The following is a 27,500-nucleotide window of genomic DNA, read 5'->3' as shown; positions in this document are numbered from 1 at the left end:
TAAGATTTGAGATGATAATATAACATTAACCCTTTAAGACCTGGAACGCATCTGTGTCACTTTTAGATTTGAGCTTAAAAAAAAGCATTATTTTACACTTTAGCCATTCAAAAATAGCAGATCTACAAGCTCGTAGAGCGGCACCGAGTGCCGCGCTACGAGCTTGTAGATCTGCTATTTTTTGAAAAATCGTGACATTTTTTGCAAATCTTTGAATATATATATTCTTTTAAAGCAAACATTAACTCAAATCTTTGCTTCTGGGGGTCCCTGGAACGACATATTTTGAGATGGGGGTCGGCGGCCAAATACATATAATTTTGGGGGTCCTTGACATGAAAAAGATTGAAAACCACTGATATAGAAACATACGTTTTTCAGAAAACCATTAGGATTTAGAAGACATTTTTAGAAGATTTAGAAGACAAACCGTTAGGATTTAGAAGACATTTTTTAGAAGATTTAGAAGACAAACCGTTAGGATTTAGAAGACACTAGGATTTAGAAGACATTCTGAGGTTCCGGCCTGAGGCCAGGGTTTAAATTTGTCACTACATGTACTGCTACGGGCTGGGGGCAGCACCTGTCAGCGGGGAGTGTTGGGCGGGAGGAGTAGGACGAAGGCTCTCCTCCCGGTGGAGGCTCCTCACTGGCAGGTGAGCCAGTAGGATACGACAGCAGTGACAACACACAGAAATGTGTGTGGGGAGGAAACAATATACACATACATGCACAATTATGATATTTAGACAATTTAAGTTGAACCGAAACATCTTTTCGTATCAGAGTCCCTACGGCAGAATCATTTACTATATAATGGCCTATTTCAGTGGTTGTCAAAGTGGGGTTCTGGGGACCCCCAGGGTCCTAGAGGGATTCCAGCAAAATGATGGATAGTTAGGAACCAAATGCACCCTTGTCTATGACTCAGAGAGTGTCCCAAACTGGGGGTCCTTTGAAATTAAAAAGTTTGAGAACCCCTGGCCTTATTGTAGTCAATTTGGGGGTCTGTGACCTGAAAAAGTTTCAGACTCCCTGTGCTATCAGATAGTGAAATGAAATGGAATAATATCATTGCTCATGTAGCAGCAGGGTATAGCGCTGCCTGAAGGCCTCATATCTCCCTTGGCCACCAGGGGATTCAGCACTGGTTGAGTGGTGGACGTTTGCTTCTCCATGCGCCAGACCCTGGTTCAAATCCAGGTGATGGACAATTTAAATGGACTACATCTCACGTCTGGTCTGAGGGCGTGTAGGATATGTGACATCCTCCGCAGGTCTACGATGGAACAAACTAGTGTAGACATATCATATGTCTACACTAGTTTGTTCCATCGTAGACCTGCGGAGCAACATTGTTTGACCATCTGACAGGCATCTAAACATGTGTTCACTCCAAAAATGTATAGTTATAAAACTAATAAATAATGCATGTGAAAAAACTATATTTTGTAAAGGCATACATCGACGAGGTGTCATATTAAATTGCTAGGATATTTCCAAGTGTACAAGCAATTCAAATTGAGCAATTGAAAACAATATAACATATTTACAATGTTTCAAGTTAGATGCTTAATTAAAGATTTTGGGAGCGCTGCGCTGGAATATTTTCATGACATGGAGACATTGGAGAGTCCCCCAACTTGGGTAGCCTAGGCTACGTATTTTTGGAGCTGTGTGCAACCTCGTTTAAGGATAACCCTCGACACTCGAATGCCTTTGTGCCCAGCGCTAGTGATCTTTCTTCATCGTGGGTTTCGGCCACAGGACCGCAGCGGGAGATCGGAGGTAACCGGCCCACCGCACACCAGCCTTCATCCATTAATGTTTACGCATTCATCAGTCACTCCATAAACGTTCATGTGATGCCAGCCCCAGGCTATCTATTTCTCCTAAACGTGGTGTCAGTCATGGACCATGGGAGGACGCAGCCAGCACTCCTTAAAACAGCGGCGTGCGCGTCTCCACTTCAGCGCGCACTGCTGCTCGGGGGTTAAATTAAAACCCAAACTTATTCCAATCATGACTATGTGATTAGTGTCATTCAACAACGTAGGCCTACGGGACACGCGTGGGCTTTTTATTATTTAATTCATGATTCAGGTTTTCGTTTAGGATATATCTTTATTTATGACTAGCATTAAAAAAGATGCATATATATCTTTATTTTTTCTTCCCCAGACCCCATTCTTCTGACATATCGTGACACTTTATTGTTACTACTTGCACTGTTACGAATGCGGTCGTATTTCTGTTTTATTTGTGTTCTTATTGGACGTGTCTGTGTCAGGTATCGGGTCTGTGCTATGTATATGCAAATAGCATGTGCCATTCCTCGCGCATATGATAGGCGTGTGTGCTGTGTAGCTTGTGTGAATACATGGAGATGATTGGTGGGGGTATCTTCACACGTTGGCGAAGTTTCTCGTCTGGGCCGTATTCCGCTTCTTCATGTGGAAAAACAGGTGGGGCGAGGCTGCGCCACATTTATCAACAGCGGACACATCCTACGCTAGAATTGACAGGGTACACCTGCTTGATAAATCCCACGTGGACGTGGGCATAAGCTAATTCCTGGGCTGGAATTTAAGCTGGTTTGTACGTTCCATTGATAAATGAGGGCCATTATGTCATGTGATCAAGACAAAATGACTGAATTACGAACATTGCTGGCCCACAATAACCTACCTGACCTGGCGGAGACCTGTGCTCCAAGGAGCACTTTTTCTAGTTACTATTGTAATATACAGCACAAAATCATATCACTTACGGCACCTTTAAAAGGCTTAAAATAATGAATTGTAAATAGCTGTGTGTGTTGATATTGACCAACACCATTGTCAGCAAGCGTACAACTCACTATCTCAGTGTCAAACTCAATGCATCTCCTTAGTGAGACATTTCATGGGGCGTTCCAATCAGACGTCTACAGCGATTTTCACTTAAACACACGATCTCAATCCATGCCGGGAACGTAAAGGGTTAACTGCTTTTTCACTTTCCGTAAAAATGACAGAGTGAAACAGACAGGAAGAGTTTATATGCCAGATAACAGCTAGTGAGTCCACAGGCTGGACTGCAGAGTGTGGCACTGACAATCAATGCACTGATTTCCATGGGGAGGTGTGCGTGCGTGCGTGCGTGCGTGCGTGCGTGCGTGCGTGCGTGCGTGCGTGCGTGCGTGCGTGCGTGCGTGCGTGCGTGCGTGCGTGCGTGCGTGCGTGCGTGCGTGCGTGCGTGCGTGCGTGCGTGCGTGCGTGCGTTCTTGCGTGTGTGTGTGTGTCATGAGGGGAGTGCAATGTTAACAGTGTGGTGTTTGTTAGTACGGGGGTGAACAAGTTGCATCTCACCATTAACCTCGGAGTCTATTGATCGCTACACACAAACACACACACACACAAAAAAACAACAACATGCAAACGTGTACATACCAGAAACGACCACAAACAGATTAATGCACACAGGTGCGTGCACACATAAATGTGCGCACATGAATGCTAACCACACACATACCTGTATAGTCACAATAACACATGTATACATGTCTGGACTTACCATTAGGCGAGTGTGAACGCACGCACACACACACACACATGTACACACACACAAATACACACACACACACACATACAGCGGTAGTGATTGGTGAGAGCGGCGAGCGGGGCAGTGGAGACTCGTCATACGGGCGAGCTGTCAATAGCGCTGACAGCCTGACGGCCATGGTAACTGGCTGCTCCGCTACTGCAGCCGCGTCAATACAAATCTCACACTATTTAACAAAAGACACACAGGTCAAACACCTTCTCATCTCCTCCGGCCCTTTAATAGCAGGCAGCCCCGATCGATGGAAGCCCAACCGTTAACGTATACAAAAGGCCAATAGTTCTCAAACTTTTTCCTGCCATAAGCACCCCCGAATTGATATATATTTAGCCGGGGAACCCCATCTGAAAATGCTTTGTGCCAGAGCCCCCCAGAAGAGAATATTTGTGTTAAGAAAATGTATATATATTCAAAAGTTTCCAAAGAAAAAAAGGTATTTCTCCAAAAATCACAAAAGTAGCAGATGTACAAGCTTGCAGCGTGGCACGAAACGATGCGCTGTGAGCTTGTGGATCTGCTGTTTTTGAATAGCCAACATATGAATGGATAAAGTGGTTAAAATGATTGTGATGCTACATTAATAACTACTTTGCAGGGGACCCCCCCCTGGTCTCAAAGTGGGGTCCAGGTTCCCGGACCCCACTTCGAGACCAATGCAATAGGCGAGCAATATAGCACCAGAACGCACCTCTAAAAAATATGTTGAAAAAGTCTTATTCACACTGTTTAAAGCTGCAGTCCGCAACTCCTATCAAACTCTGCCCTATAAGGTTGGAACTGAACTTGGTGAAAGTGGTGGTGACAGATTAGATGGCTCTATGCACAAAAGCCATATTGTACAGGTGGCACAGGTGTTACCAATTATTATTCTAACGAAGGCTCTGTTCCATGCTGGTCAAACAGAGTCAGGGTGTTGATGTTGCGCATGTTGGCTCACTGGAAACACTCTGCTACACCAGTGGGTCTCAAAGTGTGGTCCAGGTACCCTCATGGTTCCTTGAGGGGGGTTCCAAATGGCCCCTTACGGGTGTGTCACTCTGAGAGTGCACAAATGGAGGGTCCACATGATTTGTTGTTGAATATGTTGTCATGCTGTTATCATAAATAGAACAAGACTCAGTGAATAGTTCGAACACCTGGTTGCTTAGAGACAAATAAGCCTCACGCCAAATGTTGTTTATTAATAAGCCTTCTCTCAAATCAAAAGGATATCTCCTCCACTCTCCTCCTACACACTATTCTACAGATTTACATTGAACTTTTCATCTTAACACAATGTGTTATCGCCATTCATTTCTTAAGAATATCCTTGTGTTATGATTACATAATGCACCCTAAAGTCAAATTCCTGGTACGTGCAAAAAACCCAGTCTTATTAAGACTGGCAGGTAGAACAAGAATACTCATATTATTACTTCTGTTCGTGCCGAGGGTCCACAGGTAATAAACCACTGGCCCCCGATCGGCAGTTTAACCCATTAATACCTGGGACGCATCTGTGTCATTTTTTATTTGAGCTAAAAAGCATTATTTTACACTTTGGCTATTCAAAAATAGCAGATCTACAAGCTCATAGCGCGGCACCGAGTGCCGCGCTATGAGCTTGTAGATCTGCTATTTTTGAAAAATCGAGAAAATGTGTGCAAATTAATATATTTTAACTCAAATCTTTGCTTCTGGGGGTCCCTGGAACAACATATTTTGAGATGGGGGTCCGCGGCCAAATAAATATCATTTTGGGGGTCCTTGACATGAAAAGGTTTGAGGACCACTGACATAGAAACATACGTTTTTCAGAGAACTGTTGGGATTTAGAAGACATTTTGTAGAATGGGCTTCAGGTCTTAATGGGTTAATAAAGGACACGGCTCCAACAGCATCTACCTCGAAAAAAACTAAACGGAAAAACCCAGACACAAAGCAAAACGCAGTTAAATCATAAGTGTTCATTTAACCTCCGAAGAGTGCACACATGTAACCAAACGGACCCATAAGAGTGAGACGAGTTTAACCATTCAAACACTATGTAGGTTCATTCACTCATTCATTCAATCATTGATTGTTTTGGAACTGCTGCTAATTGACAATAACCTATATTTGTCCTCACCGGATATTTGTATTATATTCATATTTCTTCTCTTGCTTTAAAGGCAGACTATGCAGCTTTTCACATATGTGTATGTACACACACTCCCCCCCCCCCTCCCCTCTCTGACAGGTATCAAAGTCATTGCTGTCTTTGATGCATTTATTGATTAGAAACAGCACTAACAAGTTTGACACGTTTATGGCCCTAACAATCAACTCAGTGCACAACCCTTTTGAAGTTCAAAGGGATCAATTAAGAACTCCAACCGAGCCCCGCCTCTCCCCCCACAGACTTTTCAGTCCCTGCAAAGGGATGAATGTCAATATAAACAGTGGAATGTCAACATAAACAGTGTAACAAAACCAAAATGCTGCCAGAGGGATGTGTCTTTCTGCAGGAAAACTCACCAGCATAATTATATAGTGGCTGATAGAGGGGAAAAAAGCAAAATGAATATATATATATTTTTTAAATATCGGCTCAAAGTTACCTAGTCTGCCTTTAATATTATTAGAAATAATATGACTATTTAGAATGTTAGCACAATTATTGCAGAACGAGTCCCAACAACATTTCACTGCTAGTACTTGTATAAGTTAGTGACACATAAAACATTCTTTATTCTTGATTCTATGTACTTTTTGTTCTTTTTTCTTCACATCAACATTAAACTTTTTTTTTTTTACTTGTAACAGAGTATTTTTATATTGTGGTATTGCTACTTTAACTTATCTGAGCACCAACCACTGGGTAGCAAAACAGCGAAACCTTCCGCCCCGACAATAAGTGCCTTTTCCCCGAGGGGGGGCCGCGGCGCCTCTCCCCCCTTGCGGTTTCTTTTTTCCTCCTGCATAGATTTCAGGACCTTTCATATTATAATGGCCATGGGTTGCCCGCGGCTCGGGCGCTAACCTTTCAGCTGTGTGGGGACGCCATTATCCTCCGACACAATGGGCTACAATCTCTCTCCCTACGCTCTCAACGTTCGCTCCTTATATCTCTCTATCGCTGTCACTGTTTCTCTCAAGGTTTCAATCGCTCTTCTACTATTCAATACTCATTCTCCCCATCACGCGCACGCACACGACACACACACACACACACACACACACACACACACACACACACACACACACACACGCGCACACACAGAGTGGTCTGTTCTTTAAAGATGAATCACCCCCCCATGCTCAATTACACTATTCCCAAGCCTCTTTTTTAATGCTAATTTATAATATTGTAACAGGCGTATGCAAATAGCTGGCAGGGCATCTCGCCTTGCCAAGTCTGCGCCTTTTTGCTTGTGCGTTGCCTTCTGTTCTGTGTGTGTGTGTGTGTGTGTGTGTGTGTGTGTGTGTGTGTGTGTGTGTGTGTGTGTGTGTGTGTGTGTGTGTGTGTGTGTGTGTGTGTTTGCCTGTGTGTGTGTGTGTGTGTGTGTGTGTTTGCCTATGGCCCGATCTGCAAGCGTCTCTGCGTATACAGTACGTGCACCGTGTGTGTGTGTGTGTGTGTGTGTGTGTACGCGCGCGCTGCCGTTATCTACCCATCATTCCTTCCTCGGAGGAAAGATCCTTATTGGATGCCAGAGGCTGAAAGGTCAAGGGTCAGACAGTGTATGTGTTTGGAGGGTGGGGGTCGGGGGGCGGGGCGCAACAGGTTGGCTTCATAATGGTACAGTATATGAACTGCAGCAAGTAGTGTACGCCACGATATATGTTATAACTTTACATCAGTGAATGGAACTCAAGCATGGCTGTTTACACAGCAGTAGTGAGACAGCAGGCGTAGCACGTACGCACGCACACACTCGCACACACACACGCACATGCGAGTCCAAGGCCATTGAGAACGAGGCCCTGAGGTTTTGTTTGATAAGCATCTTGAGGTGAGTGGTCTCTGTGAGCCCTCTTTGTTCTGTCCAGGTCCTAATTAACAGAACATCACTATGGAGATGTATGCACTGAACAACATGACGCATACTGTACATGATAAACATGAAGAGAGAGAGGTAGAGGGAGAGGAGGGTGTGAGCAGTGATGGAAAGTAACCAAGTACATTTACTTAGGTAAAATGTTGAGGTATTTGTACTTTACTTGACTATTTCTGATTTCTAATACTTTAACTTCTATTCCACTACATCTCGGATCCAAATGTTGTACTTTTGATCCACTACAATTATTTGAAAGCCTTAGTTACTAGTTACTTTGTAGATTTTGATTATTATTACAAAACATACATTACACACTTCAACCCTATACATTTCGTCCATTTGAAAATAGCAGATCTACAAGATCTGTCAATTCGTCGCATGTGAGCTTGTAGATCTGCTAATTTCAGGAGATTTGTATATATTTGAAAACTTGAAATGGGACATTCTGCAGAATGTGCACTTTTACTTTTGGTACTTTAAGTATATTTTGATGCCAATACTTACTAACAGAGTATTCAGACAGACAGACAGACAGCCAGACAGACAGAGAGACAGACTGACAGACAGACAGACAGACAGACAGACAGACAGACAGACAGACAGACAGACAGACAGACAGACAGACAGACAGACAGACAGACAGACAGACAGACAGACAGACAGACAGACAGACAGACAGACACATCTAATTCAATCACTAATTCCCAACCATATACCCAACAACTATCCATTCCATCTCGGTGTGGGAGACCTCGTCCATTTTCCCCCAAAGAAACGCCGTATAGAGTAGAATAATAATAATGCCACGGCGCGTGACGCTCCAGTGCCCGTAAAACTGTGTGTGACAAGAAGGGATGTGATCTATCATTTCAATTAAAGCAATCGGCCGCTCCGTGGCTTTAACATGTCATTAACTAATGGGTTGGTTAATAGCTCGCGTCTGGTGAACAATAAATTGGATCAGTCGACCATGTGTCTCTTCAATTGGGATGTGATTCATTTGTACGCCGACGTCGCAACGTCTTCACCACCAGGCCACCGGCGTTTAAGACCCTTTCAGACCGAGAATGCATCTGTGTCATTTTAAGATTTTTTTGGGCTATTCAAAAATAGCAGATCTACAAGCTCATAGCGCGGCACCGAGTGCCGCGCTATGAGCTTGTCGATCTGCTATTTTTTGAAAAATCGTGAAAATGTGTGCAAATATTTGAATATATTTTTTTCCTGTAGCACACATGTTTAACTCTTGTTACAACTTCTGGGGGGTCCGTGGAACAAAATATTTTGAGATGGGGGTCCACGGCCAAAATTCATATAGTTTTGGGTGGTCCTTGACATGAAAAAGTTTGAGAACCACTGATTATAGCAACATTTTGAGCTATGAGCTTGTAGATCTGCTATTTTTGAATATATTTTTAAAGTGAACATTTGTAACTCAAATCTTCTGGGGGTCCCTGGAACAACACATTTTGAGATGGGGGTCCATGGCCAAATACATGGAAAAGTTGAAGCACCACTGATATGGCAACATAGGTTTTTTCAAAGAACTGTTAGGATTTAGAAGACATTTTGTAGAATCTGAACCTCAGGCCTTAATGGGTTAATGTGATGCAGTGATAGATCTAATGGAATGTACTTCAAATTTTTTAACATAACGACGTGGTTGCATATGAGTTGGACCATTATACATCCAGAACAGTTAGCATTTCCCCCCCTGTAAATGTATACGTTATATCAATTGCCAATTCACCTCGTACTATACAGGTAGTTATTTGTCTGTGCTGACTCCCAGAATTGTACTGAAGTTACTTATGCTCTCTTGGCACAGACTGATTTGTTGTAGGTGTACCATGTCTCATTTACAGATAAAAAGTACATTGTGTTTCAAAGGGTACATCTCTCATTTTGCATGCATTCTGTTTGCATGCACACAATGGCTCTGTTTACAAAAACGCTAATAAACAGCTTAAATCTGGAAATATATACATATAACAATGGTCAATGAAGTTGACAGGGCACTGCGTCAGGTACACCTATGTAGATTAGCTAACAACACTGTAGAGCTCAAGACCCTGATGCTAGATAGGAGAGTGTGGAGGGCAGCGAGTCAGGAGTCCCGAGTTGGTGTTGGCTAGACCGCACTCTCGCATCGCAATTGGTCAACCCACTGAGGAGAAAACGCGGTTCCAGACAGGCAGAGGTTTCTTCATTTTATAGCAGTATTTGTAGCAGATCTACAAGCTCACATGGGTTTTTTATATTATTTTTTATGACGTACCTCCCCCTTCAGGGGTGGATTTCATTAGAATTGAAACGTAAACATAAAACCATCACAGAACCTCATCGGTTCAGTAAAGTCTCAGGTTATGGCAGGTTCTTGGTTTCCCTTCTGGCCGAAAAGAGTCAAAAAAGAGTGAGAGAGAGGTCAACTTACGAGTGGTGGACGCTGCAGTTGTAGAAGACAAAGTCCACGCTGGCAAACTTCTTCCCCGTCTCCCGCGTCTTCAGGTAGAGTTTGATCACACGCTTGTCGCCTACAGCGGAGAGACACACCGTTCAACCGTCATTATGACATCATCAACATGACATCATCATCATGACATCAGAGATCAACAGGGCACACGCGCCCGTTATTAGAGCCCGACTTGTTTTGTCATTATTATCGCCGTCATACAAAGGGTGGAAACCTTGTATGTCCCAGACCGTTACTTTTCAGGTTATTATTTAGTCACAAGCAGTGGTGTAAAGTAACTAAGACACATGTACTCAGGCACTGTACTTGAATACAATTTGTAGGTACTTTTACTTAACTGGAGTGTTTCCAATTGCCAATACTTTTACTTCTACTCCTCTACATCTCAGAGGCTTATATTGTACTTTTACTCCACTACAATGGTTTGAAAACTTTAGTTACTAGTTACTTAGATTAAGTAGATTTAGATTATTATTAAAAAACATACAGTAACCCTATATACATTTCGGCCATTTGAAAATAGCCGATCTACAAGCTCATAATGCGAAACTTCAAAAACTTGAAATGGGACATTCTGCATATGTGAATTTTTAATACCGGACTTTTACTTTTAACAGAGTATTTCTACATTAAAGTATTGATACTTTCACTTAAGTAAAACATTTGAGTACTTTTTCCACCACTGGTCACAAGCTCTTGTTAATACTTTTCCTTGGATCCATATTTATAAAAACCCACAGACACATATAAATGAAATAACAGATCTACTCCGTCACAACGTGGCACAGTGTGACACGTTGGGAGCTTGTAGATCTGCTATTTCTGCAAAATTTTGTGTGACACAAAATGACACATTTGTAGTATATGACACATGGTGGAGACACAAGATTTCTGCCCGACGACAGCAACGATAATATGTTCTAACAAGCTGTAATCACTGCGGACATTCTGGCCGGCAGTTTAATAGCCTAGCGTGACCTCCGCTCTGGAAGTGTCTTAACAGCGACATCATCACAGGACCGATCGATTCCTGAAGAGACAATCCTTTATTGACCGGAGAGGATTATGGCGGACAGGCCCTGTGGGAGGAAGAGGAGGGGACAGAGAGACTCACCTTGGTCCCTGGTGATGGGGGCCACGTCCCTGGTGGCGGGGGACAGACAGTAGATGCGTCCGCCGTAGATGCGTCCCTCCGTCTCCACAAAGTCGTCGAAGGCGCAGTCGACGCCCGCCGACAGACTGGGCACGTTCTGGGCCTGCAGGACCAGCTGATGGAGAGACAGAGAGAGGGAGGGAGAGAGAGAGAGAGAGAGAGAGAGAGAGAGAGAGAGAGAGAGAGACGGACAGAGAGCGAGAGAGAGAGAGAGAGACAGAGAGACAGAGAGAGAGAGAGACAGAGAGACAGAGAGAGAGAGAGAGAGAGAGAGAGAGAGAGAGAGAGAGAGAGAGAGAGAGAGAGAGAGAGAGAGAGAGAGAGAGAGAGAGACAGACAGACAGACAGACAGACGGACAGACGGAAGGAGAAACAGACAGACAGACAGACAGACAGACAGACAGACAGACAGACAGACAGACAGACAGACAGACAGACAGACAGACAGACAGACAGACAGACAGACAGACAGACAGACAGACAGACAGACAGACAGACAGAAATAAAGGTCTGATTAGGAGATGGTACATTTTTATGGATATTGATTGCATTGTAGAGACTGCTTAATGATCCGGGGTCTTCATCGATATACCACTATCGATACTTTCCTATTATTTGGTGGGAAGACCAGACGACGATAAATTCTGAACAGAAGTGTAATTGCTTTATTGCTTAACTGTGAGTCTGTGACTGTGTGTGATCTCTGAACAGAATTAATTTACCTAGCCTTCAATAAACACACTGCTGATGCCGGCCATTTATATTATTATTTATTTAGGGAATAGTAAAATAATCGTATAAGGTTAAAAGACCAACATTTTTCCAACAATAAAGACAAGAAATACTTTACACACAATAAAAAAGAAAGTTCTTCAGTTGGCAAATGTTAAACAAGACAGTATTTTGGGATTACTATCACACACACACACACACACACACACACACACACACACACACACACACACACACACACACACACACACACACACACACACACACAAAATAAATGCACTTAAGTACTTTAAGTATATTTTGATGCCAACAGTATATTTCTACATTGCAGTATTGATACTTTTATTTAAGTACCTGGACTTGTGACATGGTGACAGACACGTTGTCGGGTTGGACGCTGAGTCTGACACACTGCTCCGCCCTGGTGGTGAAACGCTGAGCCTCCTCCGCACGCTCACACCGATCCCTCCTGGAACAACTGCACACACACACACACACACACACACACACACACACACACACACACACACACACACACACACACACACACACAAACACACAAACACACACACACCAAGGTTATCATAGATAACGAAAACTAACGAAAACTAAAATTGAAAAAACATTTGCGTTAACTGAAATAAATAACTAATTAACTAAAACTATTAGCATTATCAAAAATAAAAAAGAATAAAAACTAGCAAATCCGCTCTAGAAACTAATTAAAACTTTGATGAACATTTTTTTAACATTGAGAGCTTGTAGATGGGCTGTTTTTGCTGTGCAACATGCTTCCATAGAGGAAACGCTGGATTCTATGGAAGCCATAGGACTGATATCAGTCATGGCGACTGAGGACTTTAATCCATGTGTTTTCAGCCCATCTGTCTGTCTGTCTGTCTGTATGTTAGCAGGATATCTGGAGTAATTATGAAGGGATTTGCACCAGACTGGGTGTAAAGATTGGTCCTGGGCCAAGGAAGAACGTATTAACATTTCACACCAGTTCGCTTATTGTCAGCCTTCTGATTGGTCCCTGACCGACCAACCAGCAGGGCAGCAGCGGTTGTTTATGCCGAGTTTGCTAAACATGAAAAATAAAACATTATACTTTTTTATTAAGACCGTGTTTAAAATAAGAATTGAATACATTAAATATCAATACGAGGCAACCGTAGGCAACAAATTCAATGGTAGTGGATGGAGAGAGATAGGATTTTTTTCCCAACATAGCAACAGCAACCAATGGGCGTGCAAGAGGGGCGGGACCACGGGCGGGACTTGACAAGAGGTGAATTGGCAAAATGGGGACATGACAGTGGGTGTGGCCCCTCACAAAAACATTTGAACCTCGGTTTCTATAGTCTAATAAGGTGATTATTCCCTTGAAGAAATGCGTGGAGGCAGCCGCCACGTTACATCAAACGTTTGACACTGCATGATTGCTGCCTGACAGACGTGAGTCAGGGAAATAAGGAACCTTATGCAACAGACGTGTTGAGAGTGCGACATCTAGTGGCTGAACGTGTTCTATCGCACCTTTAACTCCGAGAACGTACAAATGGAACCAAATGGTCCATTTGGACGTGCTCGGAGTTCAATTAAACTAAATACTGAAGATTTTTTACTGAGCATGAAAAATAATATGTACAAATGCATGTGAGGTATTTGACTTACATGTTGTGCAGGACACACCAGCCACAGTGTGGGTCTCCGGAGCCCAGACAGGAGCTACAGGAGCTGTATTGTTCACATGTCTCCACTGGCACACGAGTCACCTGCAGAGAAAACACACAAGGTGACCGTTACAAACATCCACAAGTCGGTCGTTTTGCTGACGATGCTCTCACCCTAATACATTGTGAGTGAGCAGGGAGGGCGTCTTGCAAAAGAACACTTTGAGTGTCCTTGAGTGCTTAAAGCTACTCTCCTTCAGTTTCATGTCCGTTGTCTCCCTCCTCTGACAGAGAAAGGCAAATTGCATTGAAGATGGCGGAGCACCTAGAGTCCAATCCAGTGTGTTGTCAGCTTCAAATAACTTTATTGACATTGCCATCCAGTAGTTGTCCTACCTGACACCAGGGCCCACTTTTATAGAGTTTTGAAAGTTTTTTTTCATTGAATTAAATCCTGGGTTTAGGCCTATAGCTTTAAAGTACTACAGTACAGGGCACATACAGTGTAACAACTCTTTATAGAAGAACACGCTGCCCAAGGCATGGAAGCTAACCTATGACATTTAAAAGCTAACCACAATCAAAGGTCAGCACAAACTGCCTGAAACCCACAGGCTTGCAAACAGAACTGCTAACAATGCTAACGAGGCACTGTGGACGAATTCACAAACAAAAATACGACCTTTTAACTTTTAACCCACACCGGTAAAGTGTTTGTCGAAGGAAACGCAGACCTAAGATGTTAGTCTGCGTTAAGCTAGCTCTCAGTACCATTAAATGGTACTTGTTGTAAAACTTTTAGACATTCTGAAGTGCATTTATTATTCATACAACATTGACACATGTATTAATTTGGTTGGAGACATTTTGACCCTGGTATTATGGTACAGAAACCTACTGCTTGACTATAGTTGTACTGGCTGAAGCTTATTAGCACCATCTCCCACACAAGTGACCCAGGTTAAAATCTTATGTAATATATAAAAGGTATATTGAATTGCAGCTTAAATTGTTGTCAACTGAAAATTCGACTGTACTGTATATGCTGCTGTTTGCTGCACTAGAATAAACTGGAGATGTGTTTTTCACACGCGCGCACACACACACACACACACACACACACACACACACACACACACACACACACACACACACACACACACACACACACACACACACACACACACACACACACACACACACACACACACACACACACACACACACACACACACACACACACAATCCCAAGTACTGTATCTACCATCTGCGTGCCAGTGCAGTTGGTACTGAATATTAACAGGGGATCAAACCCTACTTCTCTAAACTGCATCAGAGCCAATAACAGCACACAGCAAAACATCTACTCATACGAGGCTAGTGTACAATCTCAGGGTTAAAGTAAAACTCAGTATTTTATTGTGTTGATGAGATAAGCTGTAGAGAGTATAATTTAAAGAACCCTAGCGTCCCTATTCTGGGGGTGAACATTTGGAAAAAATATCTGGATCTGCTGTTCACCCCAGAATAGAGTTCATCTGGTTAAGTGAAAAATCGAAACAAAAGCGGAATAAGTCTTCCACCACTGCCTAAGTATCAGACAAAAAGAAAAAGAACTGCGCAAACCCCAAAGTGTGATGTCTTTTTAAGGGGACATTCCCAGAGATAAGTGTATTTTCATGGGACGTATCCAGGTTTATACACAAGCCTGCTGCATTTCCATTCTGCCATCTGTCTGTTTTAAGGTGTGAGTGTCTGTCTGTCTGTCTATCTGTCCCTCCCTCCCTCCTGGCTGTTAGGCATGTCTGTCTCTACGGTTTGCAGGTGACAGACGGACAGACAGACGCCCCAGCAGACCACGATATACGCCGCGGGCACACACACACACACACACACACAGCCTGCCATATGCAGCCTGGTAGCGATGCTAGTTCGTGTGTGAGAGAGAGAGAGAGCGAGAGAGGTCATGACAACATTTCCAGGAGAGCTGTTGTTGTGTTCCTGCACGGCACTAACCACTTGTAACTCCAGTCACACACACACGCACACGCACACACACACACACACACACACACACACACACACACAGGCATCCTGCTTCTCTAGTGAGATGTAGCATCAGTAGCATTGCAGGGACACGGTTCATTCCAGGTGATACTCAAAGGCGTTGGTATGCGCGGCACATGCAGCACTACCATAACACACACACACACACACACACACATACACGGTACACCACAGCAGTATATACACACAGAACATACTCAAGTGTCCATTTATAGGTGCTGTACATGTTTGTTTGTTTGTTTGTTGGGGGGGCGATAAGTGTTAAAATAAGTGTTATTTAACCTGTTTTTATTAGGGTTGGGATCCCGGAACCGGAGGAACGGGATCCAACATTGTGGAACCGGAATGGGTTCCATCACATTTGGAACCGTTTTCCGGAACAGTTTTATCACACTGTCAGAGCTGGTGTGTGGACTTCACATCTGCTATACAATTACTGTTGTAAAGTACATTTATTATTATTATTATTCTTCATCATACCTGCAGAGGGAGCTGTTAACCATGAATTCCAGTATCACAGGTTTGGGGGTTAAAAGGAATTACTTCCGGTGCTACCGGCAGATAGGAAATGTAGCCGCTAACATGTAGCTATGTTTGTTACCACCACAGTGTTCTGTACATATATTGTCACCTGCGAGTCTTAAGATAAAGAATCTCAAAGATATCAAAGCGTGAGTGTGTTCCTTCTTGGAGTGAAGTTACCACATATTTTTGGCGACGAGGTGAACTGGATTACTACGTGCTCAAGTTGGATTACTATGAGCAGCAGTAGCAGTGACGACGACGCGACACGGAACGGAGACGTGGAGAACGGTGACGAAAACGTGGAATTGCCGGTGAATGCGGCCGGTGGACAACGTGTTCAGATGACGACGTTTGGGACAATCAGTGAGTTTGTGGAGGGAAACGAGGACTGGACGGAGTACGAGGAAAGGTTGGGACACTTTTTCGCGGCAAATGACATTACTGATGAGGCTAAAAAGCGCTCTATTCTCCTGAGTGTGTGTGGGGCAAAGACTTATAAGCTGATAAGGAACTTGGCCACTCCACGGAAACCAGGAGATATTCCATATGATGATCTTGTCCAGCTCGTGGGAAACCACCACAACCCAAAACCCTCTGTTATTGTCCAACGGTTTAAATTCCACAGTCATTTCAAAAGACAAGGTCAGTCTGTATCTAATTTTGTAGCCGAGCTACGGCAGCTATCTGAACATTGTGATTTTGGGGCAGTGTTAGATGACATGCTCCGTGACCGATTAGTATGCGGCATTAGTGAAAACGCCATTCAGCGCCGACTGCTGGGAGAAACACCACCATTGACTTTTCAGAAAGCCTTAGACATTTCCCTAGGCATGGAAATGGCTGCAAGTGATGCTAAGGATATCCAAAAAGGGAATGGATCACAGTCAGTGGCAGTGTACCAAGTCAGGAAGGAGACTGGTAAGCAGGAAAGGCGGGTGGAATGTTTTAGGTGTGGGGGGTCACACTATGCCAATGACTGCAAGTTTAAAGATGCTATCTGTCATGGATGTAACAAAAAGGGCCACTTATCTAAAAAGTGCAGGAGCTCTAAGGGGAGAGTTAAGCCTGGGGGGAGGAGACCTCAGCCGTTTCATGCAGCCACACACCATCTAGAAGAGGAGGATGGGGAGGCCACATGTGCATATAATATGTTTGGGGTGGAAACAGATGAAGAGCCATCTGAGCCTTATTATGCCACAGTTACTGTTAATGGGCAGGACATTAAGTTTGAGATTGATTCAGGGGCTACTGCCTCAGTCATAAGTGAGGAGACCTACAGGGGGTCATGGGGGCGTAGTCTGCCTCCTATCAGGCCCTCAAAACTCAAGCTCAGGACTTACACAGGACAGCCCATACCTCATTTAGGGGTGATATATGTGGACATTGCAGCTGAAGGTCAGAGAGACACAGCCAGGCTGGTGATAGCCACAGGGAGCGGGCCTAGTCTGTTGGGCCGCGATTGGCTTCGCAAACTCCGCCTAAATTGGCATGAAATTAAATATGCCCGTACACACACTATGGAGGACATTCTGCAGAACTACAGTGAGGTGTTCAAGGATGAGCTGGGCACACTGAAGGGCGTGTCGGTGAAGCTCCATATGGACTCGGATGCCAAGCCACGGTTCTTTAAGCCCAGGCCAGTGCCTTATGCTATGAAAAGTATTGTGGAGGAGGAGCTGAACCGTCTACAGAAAATGGGTATCATAGAGCCCGTACAGTTCTCCAGGTGGGCGGCTCCTATTGTTCCAGTATTAAAGGAAGACAAAACGGCAAGGATATGTGGCGACTACAAGCTGACAGTGAACCAGTGCTCTACACTGGAGGAGTATCCGTTGCCACGGGTGGATGACCTGTTCGCGACCCTGTCAGGGGGGAAGCTCTTCACAAAACTGGACATGAGCCATGCCTATCAACAGCTGCTGCTTGACGAGGAGTCGAGAGAGTTTGTCACAATTAACACACACAAGGGGTTATTCAAGTACAACCGCCTAGTGTTTGGAGTGGCGTCCAGCCCCGCCATTTTCCAAAGAACAATGGACACCTTGCTGCAGGGAATTCCTCACGTGGCAGTGTATCTGGATGACATATTGATCACAGGGGCCACGGAGGAGGAGCATCTGGCTAACCTAGAGCAGGTGCTGAAGAAGATGTCTGACGCAGGGCTGCGTTTGAAACGGCGAAAGTGCGTGTTCATGGCGCCCAGTGTAACATACCTGGGTCACAAGATCACAGCAGAGGGGCTCTGGCCCTTGGAGGACAAAGTGCGAGCCATCAAAGAGGCACCAAGTCCCAAGAATGTACCTGAACTCAGATCTTTTCTAGGTCTGGTAAATTATTATGGCAAGTTCTTGCATGACCTGTCACAGGTCCTGGCCCCACTGTACCAGTTGCTGCACAATGACACTAAGTGGCAGTGGGGTGAAGAGCAGGAGAGAGCATTCAAGGCAGTGAAAGGGCTCCTCCACTCAACAAAGTTGCTTGTTCATTATGACCCAGCTAGGGAGATCACGCTTGCCTGTGATGCCTCGCCCTACGGCGTGGGGGCAGTCCTTTCTCATATAATGGAGGATGGCTCTGAGAAGCCTATTGGTTTCTCGTCCCGCACCCTGAACGCCGCCGAGAGGGGCTACTCACAGTTGGACAAGGAGGGGCTGGCCATTGTGTTCGCTGTAAAACGGTTTCACCAGTACCTGTATGGCCGTCCATTTACCATTCATACGGACCATAAACCTCTGATGAGCCTGTTCAGCGAGACTAAATGCATCCCGCCGCTTGCCTCAGCCAGAATACAGCGTTGGGCCCTCACCTTGTCCGCATACCAGTATACTATTGTGTACAGAGCAGGTAAAGATAATTCAAATGCTGATGCACTGAGTCGACTGCCTTTACCTGATACACCTGCTACTACTTATGTGCCGCCCGAGACTGTGTTTTCATTGCAGAGAGTGGCAGAGACACCTGTGAAGGCAACACAGATCCGGCAGTGGACAGAGAGAGATCCAACCCTGTCCCAAGTTAAGACTTTCTTGTTGCAAGGGTGGCCCAGTGTGGTGGAAGGTGAGGACCTTAAACCCTATACAAAACGCAAGACAGAACTGAGTTTGCAAGATGGATGCATTCTCTGGGGCACGAGAGTGGTCGCACCGCCCCCGGCTCGTCCACGGATTGTGGAGGAGATTCACGAGACTCATCCAGGTGTGTCTCGAATGAAAAGCTTTGCAAGATCCTATGTCTGGTGGCCGAAAATGGATCTGGAATTGGAGTACAGGGTAAAATCATGCACACAATGCCAGATCAACCAGAACATGTCGCCACCAGCACCACTTCACCCATGGGAGTGGCCAGACCGTCCATGGTCTAGGCTACATGTGGACTTTGCAGGCCCGTTTATGGGACATATGTTCTTTATAATGGTAGATGCTCATTCCAAGTGGATAGAGGCCCACATCATGAGCAACATTACGGCCCCCATGACCATAGACAAACTAAGACAAGTGTTTTCAGTTCATGGTTTGCCTGATTCTCTCGTGAGTGATAATGGCCCCACGTTCACCAGTGAGCTGTTCAGTGAGTTCATGCAGCAGAATGGCATTCATCACATCCGGACGGCTCCTTTCCATCCTGCTTCAAATGGCCTAGCCGAGCGGGCTGTTCAGACAGTGAAGGAAGGACTGAAGCGATTGACAGGAGGCTCTGTTAGCACACGACTATCACGTTTCCTGTTTAATTATCGCCTCACTCCACAGACTACAACTGGACGCACACCAGCCGAGCTGTTGATGGGGCGTCGGCCCAAGTCAAAATTGGACCTGCTACGTCCCGACCTGAAGGCAAAGGTGGAGAGAAAACAGGAGAAAATGAAGGAAGGACATGATCAACATGCACGAGAGAGACAGTTAAAAAAAGGTGACAATGTCTATGTGAAGGATTTCAGTCATAACAACAACCAGAAATGGCTGCCTGGGGTCATCCTTAGGCAGAGTGGTCCAGTCTCACATGTTGTCAAGCTGAGGGACGGACGGGAGTTCCGCAGACATCAGGACCATGTGCGCCTGCGTTATGATGCAGGTCCAGACACAGAGACAGTCACACAGTTACCGTTGGTGAGTTACCCAATTGAGGGAACAGGTGCCACTGTGCCTGTACCCCAGCGAGAGACACTGGCAGAGGTGTCTGTGCCCCCTGAACAGGATGAACATTCTCCCACACCCGCACAGACCCCTCTCATGTCCCCACCACCAGACCCTCTCAAATCACCATCGCCAGTGGTGACTGCGGAAACACCCGGGGTGGTGCGCAGGTCACAGCGTGCCCGTAAACCTCCCGACAGATTTGGGTTTTGATATATACATATAAAAAAAAAAAAGAGACTCTAATGATGCACTGGTGTAATCTGTGAAGGTGTAAAAAAAAAAAAAAAAAAAAAAAAGAAGGAAAAAAAGATAAATGTTTTTGCTTTTTCAGATGTATTTAACATTTATGGGGAAGTTGAAATCTAAGGGGAGAGAGGTGTTGTAAAGTACATTTATTATTATTATTATTCTTCATCATACCTGCAGAGGGAGCTGTTAACCATGAATTCCAGTATCACAGGTTTGGGGGTTAAAAGGAATTACTTCCGGTGCTACCGGCAGATAGGAAATGTAGCCGCTAACATGTAGCTATGTTTGTTACCACCACAGTGTTCTGTACATATATTGTCACCTGCGAGTCTTAAGATAAAGAATCTCAAAGATATCAAAGCGTGAGTGTGTTCCTTCTTGGAGTGAAGTTACCACAATTACTATGCCAGTTTTTTTCAAGGACCAACCATTTGTACACTCTCAGAGTTACAGACCTGTAGGGGTCCATTTGGAACAAGAAACAGAAACGATTTAAATACAACTTGCCGGGTGCACGGCTCAAGAAGAGTCATAAAATGGAAAGAATATCCAGCACTCCAAAGTCCTTTTGGTACTTTTTAATTATTTAAAGGTAGGGTAAGTGATTTACTTTGGTTAAAATAAGTGTTAAATAGCTCTATATTCTGATAGTACTCATTGCAATAAAGTGTTTGTTCAGTAAAAGGAGTCTCCCATGTCTCTTCAGCTCTTTATTAAACAGAAAATGCATTTTCTGTGCTCTCTCCTGATTGGCTTAAATGTTGTCACCTACCTGAAAATGTACTATATTCTGTTTACTAAAGAGCTGGAGAGACCCCTGTGACCGAACAAACGCTCTGTAGCAATGATTACTATCAGAATATAGTACTTTAACCTTTTTAACAAAAAACTAAATAATACCAAAAAATATCACTTATTCTACCTTTAAGGCACGGACATCCCACGTTTTCTCCTTCTGCTCTAACTTTACCTCTATCTTCTCATGGAATACTACAAAACTTTAACATTTTAAGAAAATGTATTTTGTTTTAACCCAAAGAATTTCACTTACAGCGCCTGAGTGTACAAATGTAACCAAATGTACCCTTGCGGGTCCATTTGGTTACATTTGTACACTCTCTGAGTTACAAACGGATAAAGCGCTGATCAGATAACCGTGCTCACATGAAATGCAATATTAGAAGGACTATATGACATTTCCATGACTGATAATATTACGATCTCCTAATACATGATCAGCATCTAAATGCTCGACGCCACGTCAAACCGCTGCGGTGTGGCGTTGACCAAGAGTTGGTTCAAGACTCAGCAGGAAAAGCTACCGGTATTTCATGCACAGCGCTCATATTTCCGCTGAGTCGCAACACTTGTTTTGAACGTTGACTGAGTTTAACGCTGACTGCTATTCTGTCCGTCCGTCCATACATCCATACAACCATCCATCCATCCATCCATCTTCTATCGCTCATCCAGAGTGGAGTCGTGGAGGTAACAGTTCCAGCAGAGAATCCCAGATTTCCCTTTCCCGGTCCTTACCGTTTACGGTGATCTGTTTAGAGCTGCAGAAGCCTCCACGAGGACCCGGATGTAAACAAAGGGTGTCTGCACGATGGTCGAGGGTCCCGTCTAACGACTGGAACAATAATATTTCTAGTGCAATCCGCCATTGCAGCGTGATCGCGCGTCGAAAATGGCTTGTTTTGACCACTGTAAAACAAATATGGAGATATGGACCTTTTTCTCAAGATTGGAGCGGACGGAAGGGACGTTTTTTTGGACTGGATTCACATCCGTCCATTCCATTTTACAGGGTCCTAGGGTCATTCCTAAGTTGCGTTAGAGTGTCCCTTGTGGGGGAAAAAAGTAAGAAATTAAAACATTTGAAAAAAACGGCTATAGCCGGTTTTGGCAATCAATGTGTTAAGAACAATTTTGAGGTACTTTAACTTTAATGGAGTATTTCCAATGTTCCATACAGGAGGGTCCCTGGCACAGAATATTTTCAGATGGGGGTCCACAGCCATGCATTTGGGAGTGATTATATGCAAGGATGTCTTGCCTGTGTATTTTTCAGTTTCTGGGTTATTGGCTATATTATAGGAATCATCAGCTGAGGAAGTCCTTTAATGTGACTTGTAAATAAAACAACGCTGTGTGCACAAGCTGGCACGTTGACAAATTGTTAATTAAGTACTGCAGATGGTTGCGAGCAACTTGTAAACAAAAAGCTCTCTCCTTTATTAAGACAAAAGGAAAACAATTACGGGTGCTTTTTTCGTAATCAAATGTTTAATATCGGTCGGAAGATGTCATCTGCAGCTGCACTGAGGAAAATGACAAAATAAATCATGCACATGGCACAAGTCTCCTCAAAGCGTGGAAAAATGGCTTTTAGAGATGCCTGCCTGTCTGTATATCTATCTATCGCAGTAAACCACTGCAACAAGGCACTGACAGTAGAGCAATTCTATTGTCAAAGTGATTTTACTTTATCCACAATAAAGTAGAATCCTATGCAGTATTTGTGCTGGCGCTGTGTCCTAAATATGAAAGATGGCTATGTTGTCCAATTTATTAAGGCCCCGACCATGGCTAGTATCCAGAAAAGGGGGCTCTTTATATTCTGCTAGTCAATGCAGCCCAAAACCCACCATCTGGACAGTAGCGAGCAGAGAGAGTTTCTTTTGTAGATTTGTCTTTTTTTTGTTGTTGTGAAAACCGCTAATGTGGTGCTGAATTATTCAGCCTCACAAAGCAGCCAAAACATCCCTTAGCAGGTTTAGAAGCTGCACGTTGTTCTAAAATGTGTGTATCTTTTACACAGTAAAATCCTTAGTTAATTTATCCAATTTGTAACGGTGTACACGTGTAACCAAAATGGACCCTTATGGGTCAATTTTTGTTGTATTTGTCACTGCACTACTCCTACTACTCCCTGTCAGCAGGGAGTGTTGGGCGGGAGGAGTAGGACGGAGGCTCTACGTCCTCTCGGTGGAGGCTCCTCACTGGCAGGTGAGCCAGTATGATGCAACAGCAGTGACAACACAGACATGTGTGTGGGGACGAATTAATTGGCATAACTAAACTGGGGAGTAAAAAAGGGGGTGAAAAGCATTAAACAAACCAGTAAGGATTATTATTATTATTATCATTATTGTTGTTGTCATATGTTGTTGCGACACAGTACTTTGAGGACCTCACATATTTGCCTTTCACTTCTTGTACCTGTATATAATGTGACTAACAAACACTCTTGAGGTTTTTACAGATGCTGAATATTCGTCTGAATCATTTAGTTTTGCAGTAACACAATGCCATTTGGAAGGCAGCAATTCAGAGGAACTGACAGTGAGACGTACTGTAGCCCCATTAACACGTGCATTAAGATGCATGTTGTATCCAGAACGTTACATTCACGTACACCTAGCATTAAGCTGCTCCTCGTTTTTAACCCATTAAGACCCGAGGCCGATTCTACAAATGTCTTCCAAATCCTAACAGTTTTATGAAAAACTTATGTTGCTATATATCAGTGGTTCTCAAACTTTTTAATGTCAAGGACCCCCAAAATGATATGTATTTGGCCGCGGACCTCCATCTCAAAGTATTTTGTTCCAGGGACCCCCAGAAGCAAAGATTTAAGTTGAAAATATTCAAAGATGTGCACGAAATTTCACACGTTTTCAAAAATAGCAGATCCACAAGCTCGCAACGCGGCACGAAGTGATGCGCTGTGAGCTTGTGTATCTGCTATTTTTGAATTGCCAAAGTATAGAATAATGGTTAAAGTGGTTACACAGATGCCTTCCTGGTTTTAATGGCTCCCTTTCCCTTTCCCCCCATGAGAAATGTTGATCATTGCGGTTGTCATTTCCTCTTGCATCCTCCAGAGAAAAATGGCAAATGGAAATGCCATTATTATAAACTTTTTCTTACTTTTCAACGCAGAGGAAAATCCAGCAGTAGCGTCTAATTGGACCTGCATCCCCAAAGGTTCATTTCTGTTTATATGTCATTTTTGTATGCAGATTGCAGATGTATTGCATCGAATTATTTCTTGAAATAATGAGCTTGATCTCTTGTAAACTCTAGATAACCCTTTCATTCTACCTGTCTATAGGCCAATAGCCAGTAGCCATTGTGAAATCAGCATTGCAATCTTCAGTTCTCAACCTAACCAACCTGAAAAGTCTTGTCCCTGCATGATATGTCGCAAACACTATAGTCTACCATTTCTCTACCATTACTCAAATAATGGCAAATGTATGCCCCGTCGTACCAGCAAAATTAACCAAAAATGTACGATCTATAAGCTCATAATGCGATGTAAATGCAACGAGCTTTGAGCTTACATATCTGCTATTTTTGGGTCTGCAATGATGTTGTGTGATGAAGTATGAATCGGCCTAGCATTTACACTTGATTATTATGTATCCAATGTGTCTCTGTTCACCATGGCAGGTAATAGCCTACTGTCCCAACTATTTGTCACTAAACACGTGAGCACTCAAGTGTGTGCACTCAAGGGTCCTTCTGGTCGATCTACACGGTCACGACCTTTTTATGTTCTGGCCCCACAGTGGTGGAATGAACTTCCCACTGATGTCAGGACAGCAGAGTCACTGCCCATCTTTCGGCGCAGGCTGAAAACCCACCTCTTCAGGAAACACTACCCTTCCTCTTTGCCTGGCCTACTTGTTGTTAACTAGTTGTACGAACTCTTGTTTTATTGTCTCCGCCAGGCCGAAAGGCATGGCGAGAGAGTATGTTTTCGCCCCTGTCCGTCCGTGTGTCCGTCATTCTGTCATTTTGTGTACAGCTAATCTCCGGCACCGTTGGCTTGATCGCAGTGAAACTGTGCACACACACTCCCTGGATGCCAGAGCAGAACCTCTGCCCAAAATTTTTCTAATTAGCCTTTTATAGCGCCACCAGGAGGCCGCTTTTTACAAAACACATTTCTTGACAGTACACCTACAGATTTTATCCAAACATCACGCAAATCAGTACACAGTATCTCTATAGTCATGTGATCAACACGGATCTGTCAAATTTTCCATATTTCATCCTGATTGGCTAAGGTTGGCTTCCAAAGTTTGCAGGATTGCTCCGTTTTCAACAAAATGCCTCAAATCATGAACGCAGCTTGCGATTTCCGTGAGATTTCACACGCACATTCCCACTAGGCCGAGGAAGAAATGCCACTTGAAAATGTTCAAATCAACCTCATGGTGGCGCTATAAATGGACGATTTGTGTTTTTAACTATAACTGCACCGATCTGCATGAAACTTTGCACGCACACTCCCTAGAGGCCAAGGAAAAACAACTGACCAGCATTTTTCACATTAGCCTTTCATAGCGCCACCAGCAGGCCGACTTATGTAAAACACATTTTTTGATATTAAGCCTTCAGAATGTATCCAAATTTCACGCACATCGGTACACTTGATCTCTATAGTCATGTGATCACGATGGATCTTTTAACATTTTCATATTCCATCCTGATTGGCTAAAATTGACATCTAAAGTTTGCAGGAGTGGCCCGTTTTGAACAAAATGCCACAAATCATGAATGCAGCGTCCGATTGTGGTGACACTTTGCATGCACATTCGCACTACATTGAAGAACAAATTTCACCCTTTTAACATTGCCCTATTATAGCGCCACCAGGAGGCCAATTTTGCAACACTTTTCTTTTTTATATTACTCCTACAAATTCAAACATCATGCAAATCGGTACACATATAGTCAAGTGATCAAGATGGTTCCGTCCAATTTTTCATATTCCATCCTGATTGGCTAATTCCGAACATTGCTGCCCCACAATAACCTACCTGACCTGGCGGAGACCTGTGCTCCGAGGAGCACTTTTTCTAGTTGTTGTATTGTTTTATTGGATCTTGTTTAGTCGATACGCTTATTTGTTTTAGCTCTTGCTCATTTGATTTTGCTATTTTGTCTCATCTGTTTAAGAAAGTAGGTAGCTGATATATTGCACTTTTACCTTAGCGCTAGGTATACTCTTGGTTGCTTGTTTTTGCAGAAAATGCACTTAAGACTTCAGGTGATTAATAGTTCCCTACCTATGTTGAATGCACTTATTGTAAGTCGCTTTGGATAAAAGCGTCTGCTAAATGACTGCAATGTAATGTAATGTAAACATGGGATGTAATAGCCTACTGTTCCTACTATTTGTCACTAAACATTTGCAAAGACGTGCAACTTGTCCTTCTGCTCAGGGACACTTTGGGACATTAACTGGACGCATACAATACAAACATAACAACGATTGTGTCCTGCTGTGAATTGAACGTAGGTGTCCGTGTGTGATATTTATATTATTGTAACCTTGATTCTGGCTGGCAGAGTACATCGACCTCTGACTGACTGACTTACTGACAGCGCCAGCGGCAAAGAATTATACAATTCAAGCTTTCCGTTTGAACCGCACAAGAGGAAGCTTCGATTTCAACACCACACCGGGGGTTTGGGCCGCATTGAACTCCGAAACGATTGGTCAATTGTTTTTTTATTTCTCTCTCTCAATTTTCACAGATAGCTATTTTCCATACACAGTCAAAATCCTGTGTAGATTTGAAAGGGATGTGAGTTACTTTGGTCTTTGATTGTTTTGAAAGGGTCAAATTTTTTACAGTCGGGGCATTAAATCGACAATAAGGAATGTCGATTCACTGTGTGTTCGTTTATCCTTTGTTAACTCTGAGTGTGTAAAGATGTGACCAAGTTTGGTTACATTTGTACAAATGTAACACTCAGGATTTTGCGGTGTGTAGACATCCCATCTCTCAACGACAGCTGTGTGCTGAAAACCATTCACCTCTGTGTCCCCATGAGGCTGTCAACAAG

At 43.7% G+C, this 27,500-nt stretch overlaps 2 protein-coding genes across 2 annotated transcripts in view; both read right to left on the bottom strand.

Moving 5' to 3' along the window:
* Positions 1-27,500, bottom strand: part of LOC308096548 (plexin-A1-like) — a gene marked incomplete at its 5' end in the record, with an annotated part of 336,263 nt that overhangs the window by 179,217 nt on the left and 129,546 nt on the right. Inside the window, 4 exons of the mRNA XM_080443965.1 lie at positions 10,057-10,156; positions 11,210-11,363; positions 12,335-12,458; positions 13,658-13,758. Coding sequence (XP_080300091.1) covers positions 10,057-10,156; positions 11,210-11,363; positions 12,335-12,458; positions 13,658-13,758 — 479 coding nt within the window. The remainder of the gene's footprint in view (positions 1-10,056; positions 10,157-11,209; positions 11,364-12,334; positions 12,459-13,657; positions 13,759-27,500) is intronic.
* The window catches only part of LOC308096864 (solute carrier family 41 member 3-like), a 511,014-nt gene continuing 497,642 nt past the window's right edge, over positions 14,129-27,500 (bottom strand). The window contains exon 12 of the mRNA XM_080444348.1: positions 14,129-14,138. The gene's annotated coding sequence lies outside the window, so the exon portion shown is untranslated. The remainder of the gene's footprint in view (positions 14,139-27,500) is intronic.

This window comes from Gymnoscopelus braueri (genome assembly GCF_963280865.1).
Source record: "Gymnoscopelus braueri genome assembly, chromosome: 12".
NCBI classification, from domain to species: domain Eukaryota; kingdom Metazoa; phylum Chordata; class Actinopteri; order Myctophiformes; family Myctophidae; genus Gymnoscopelus; species Gymnoscopelus braueri.
The sequence above is the reverse complement of the archived record's forward strand: the minus strand, read 5'-3'. Positions and strand labels throughout refer to the sequence as shown.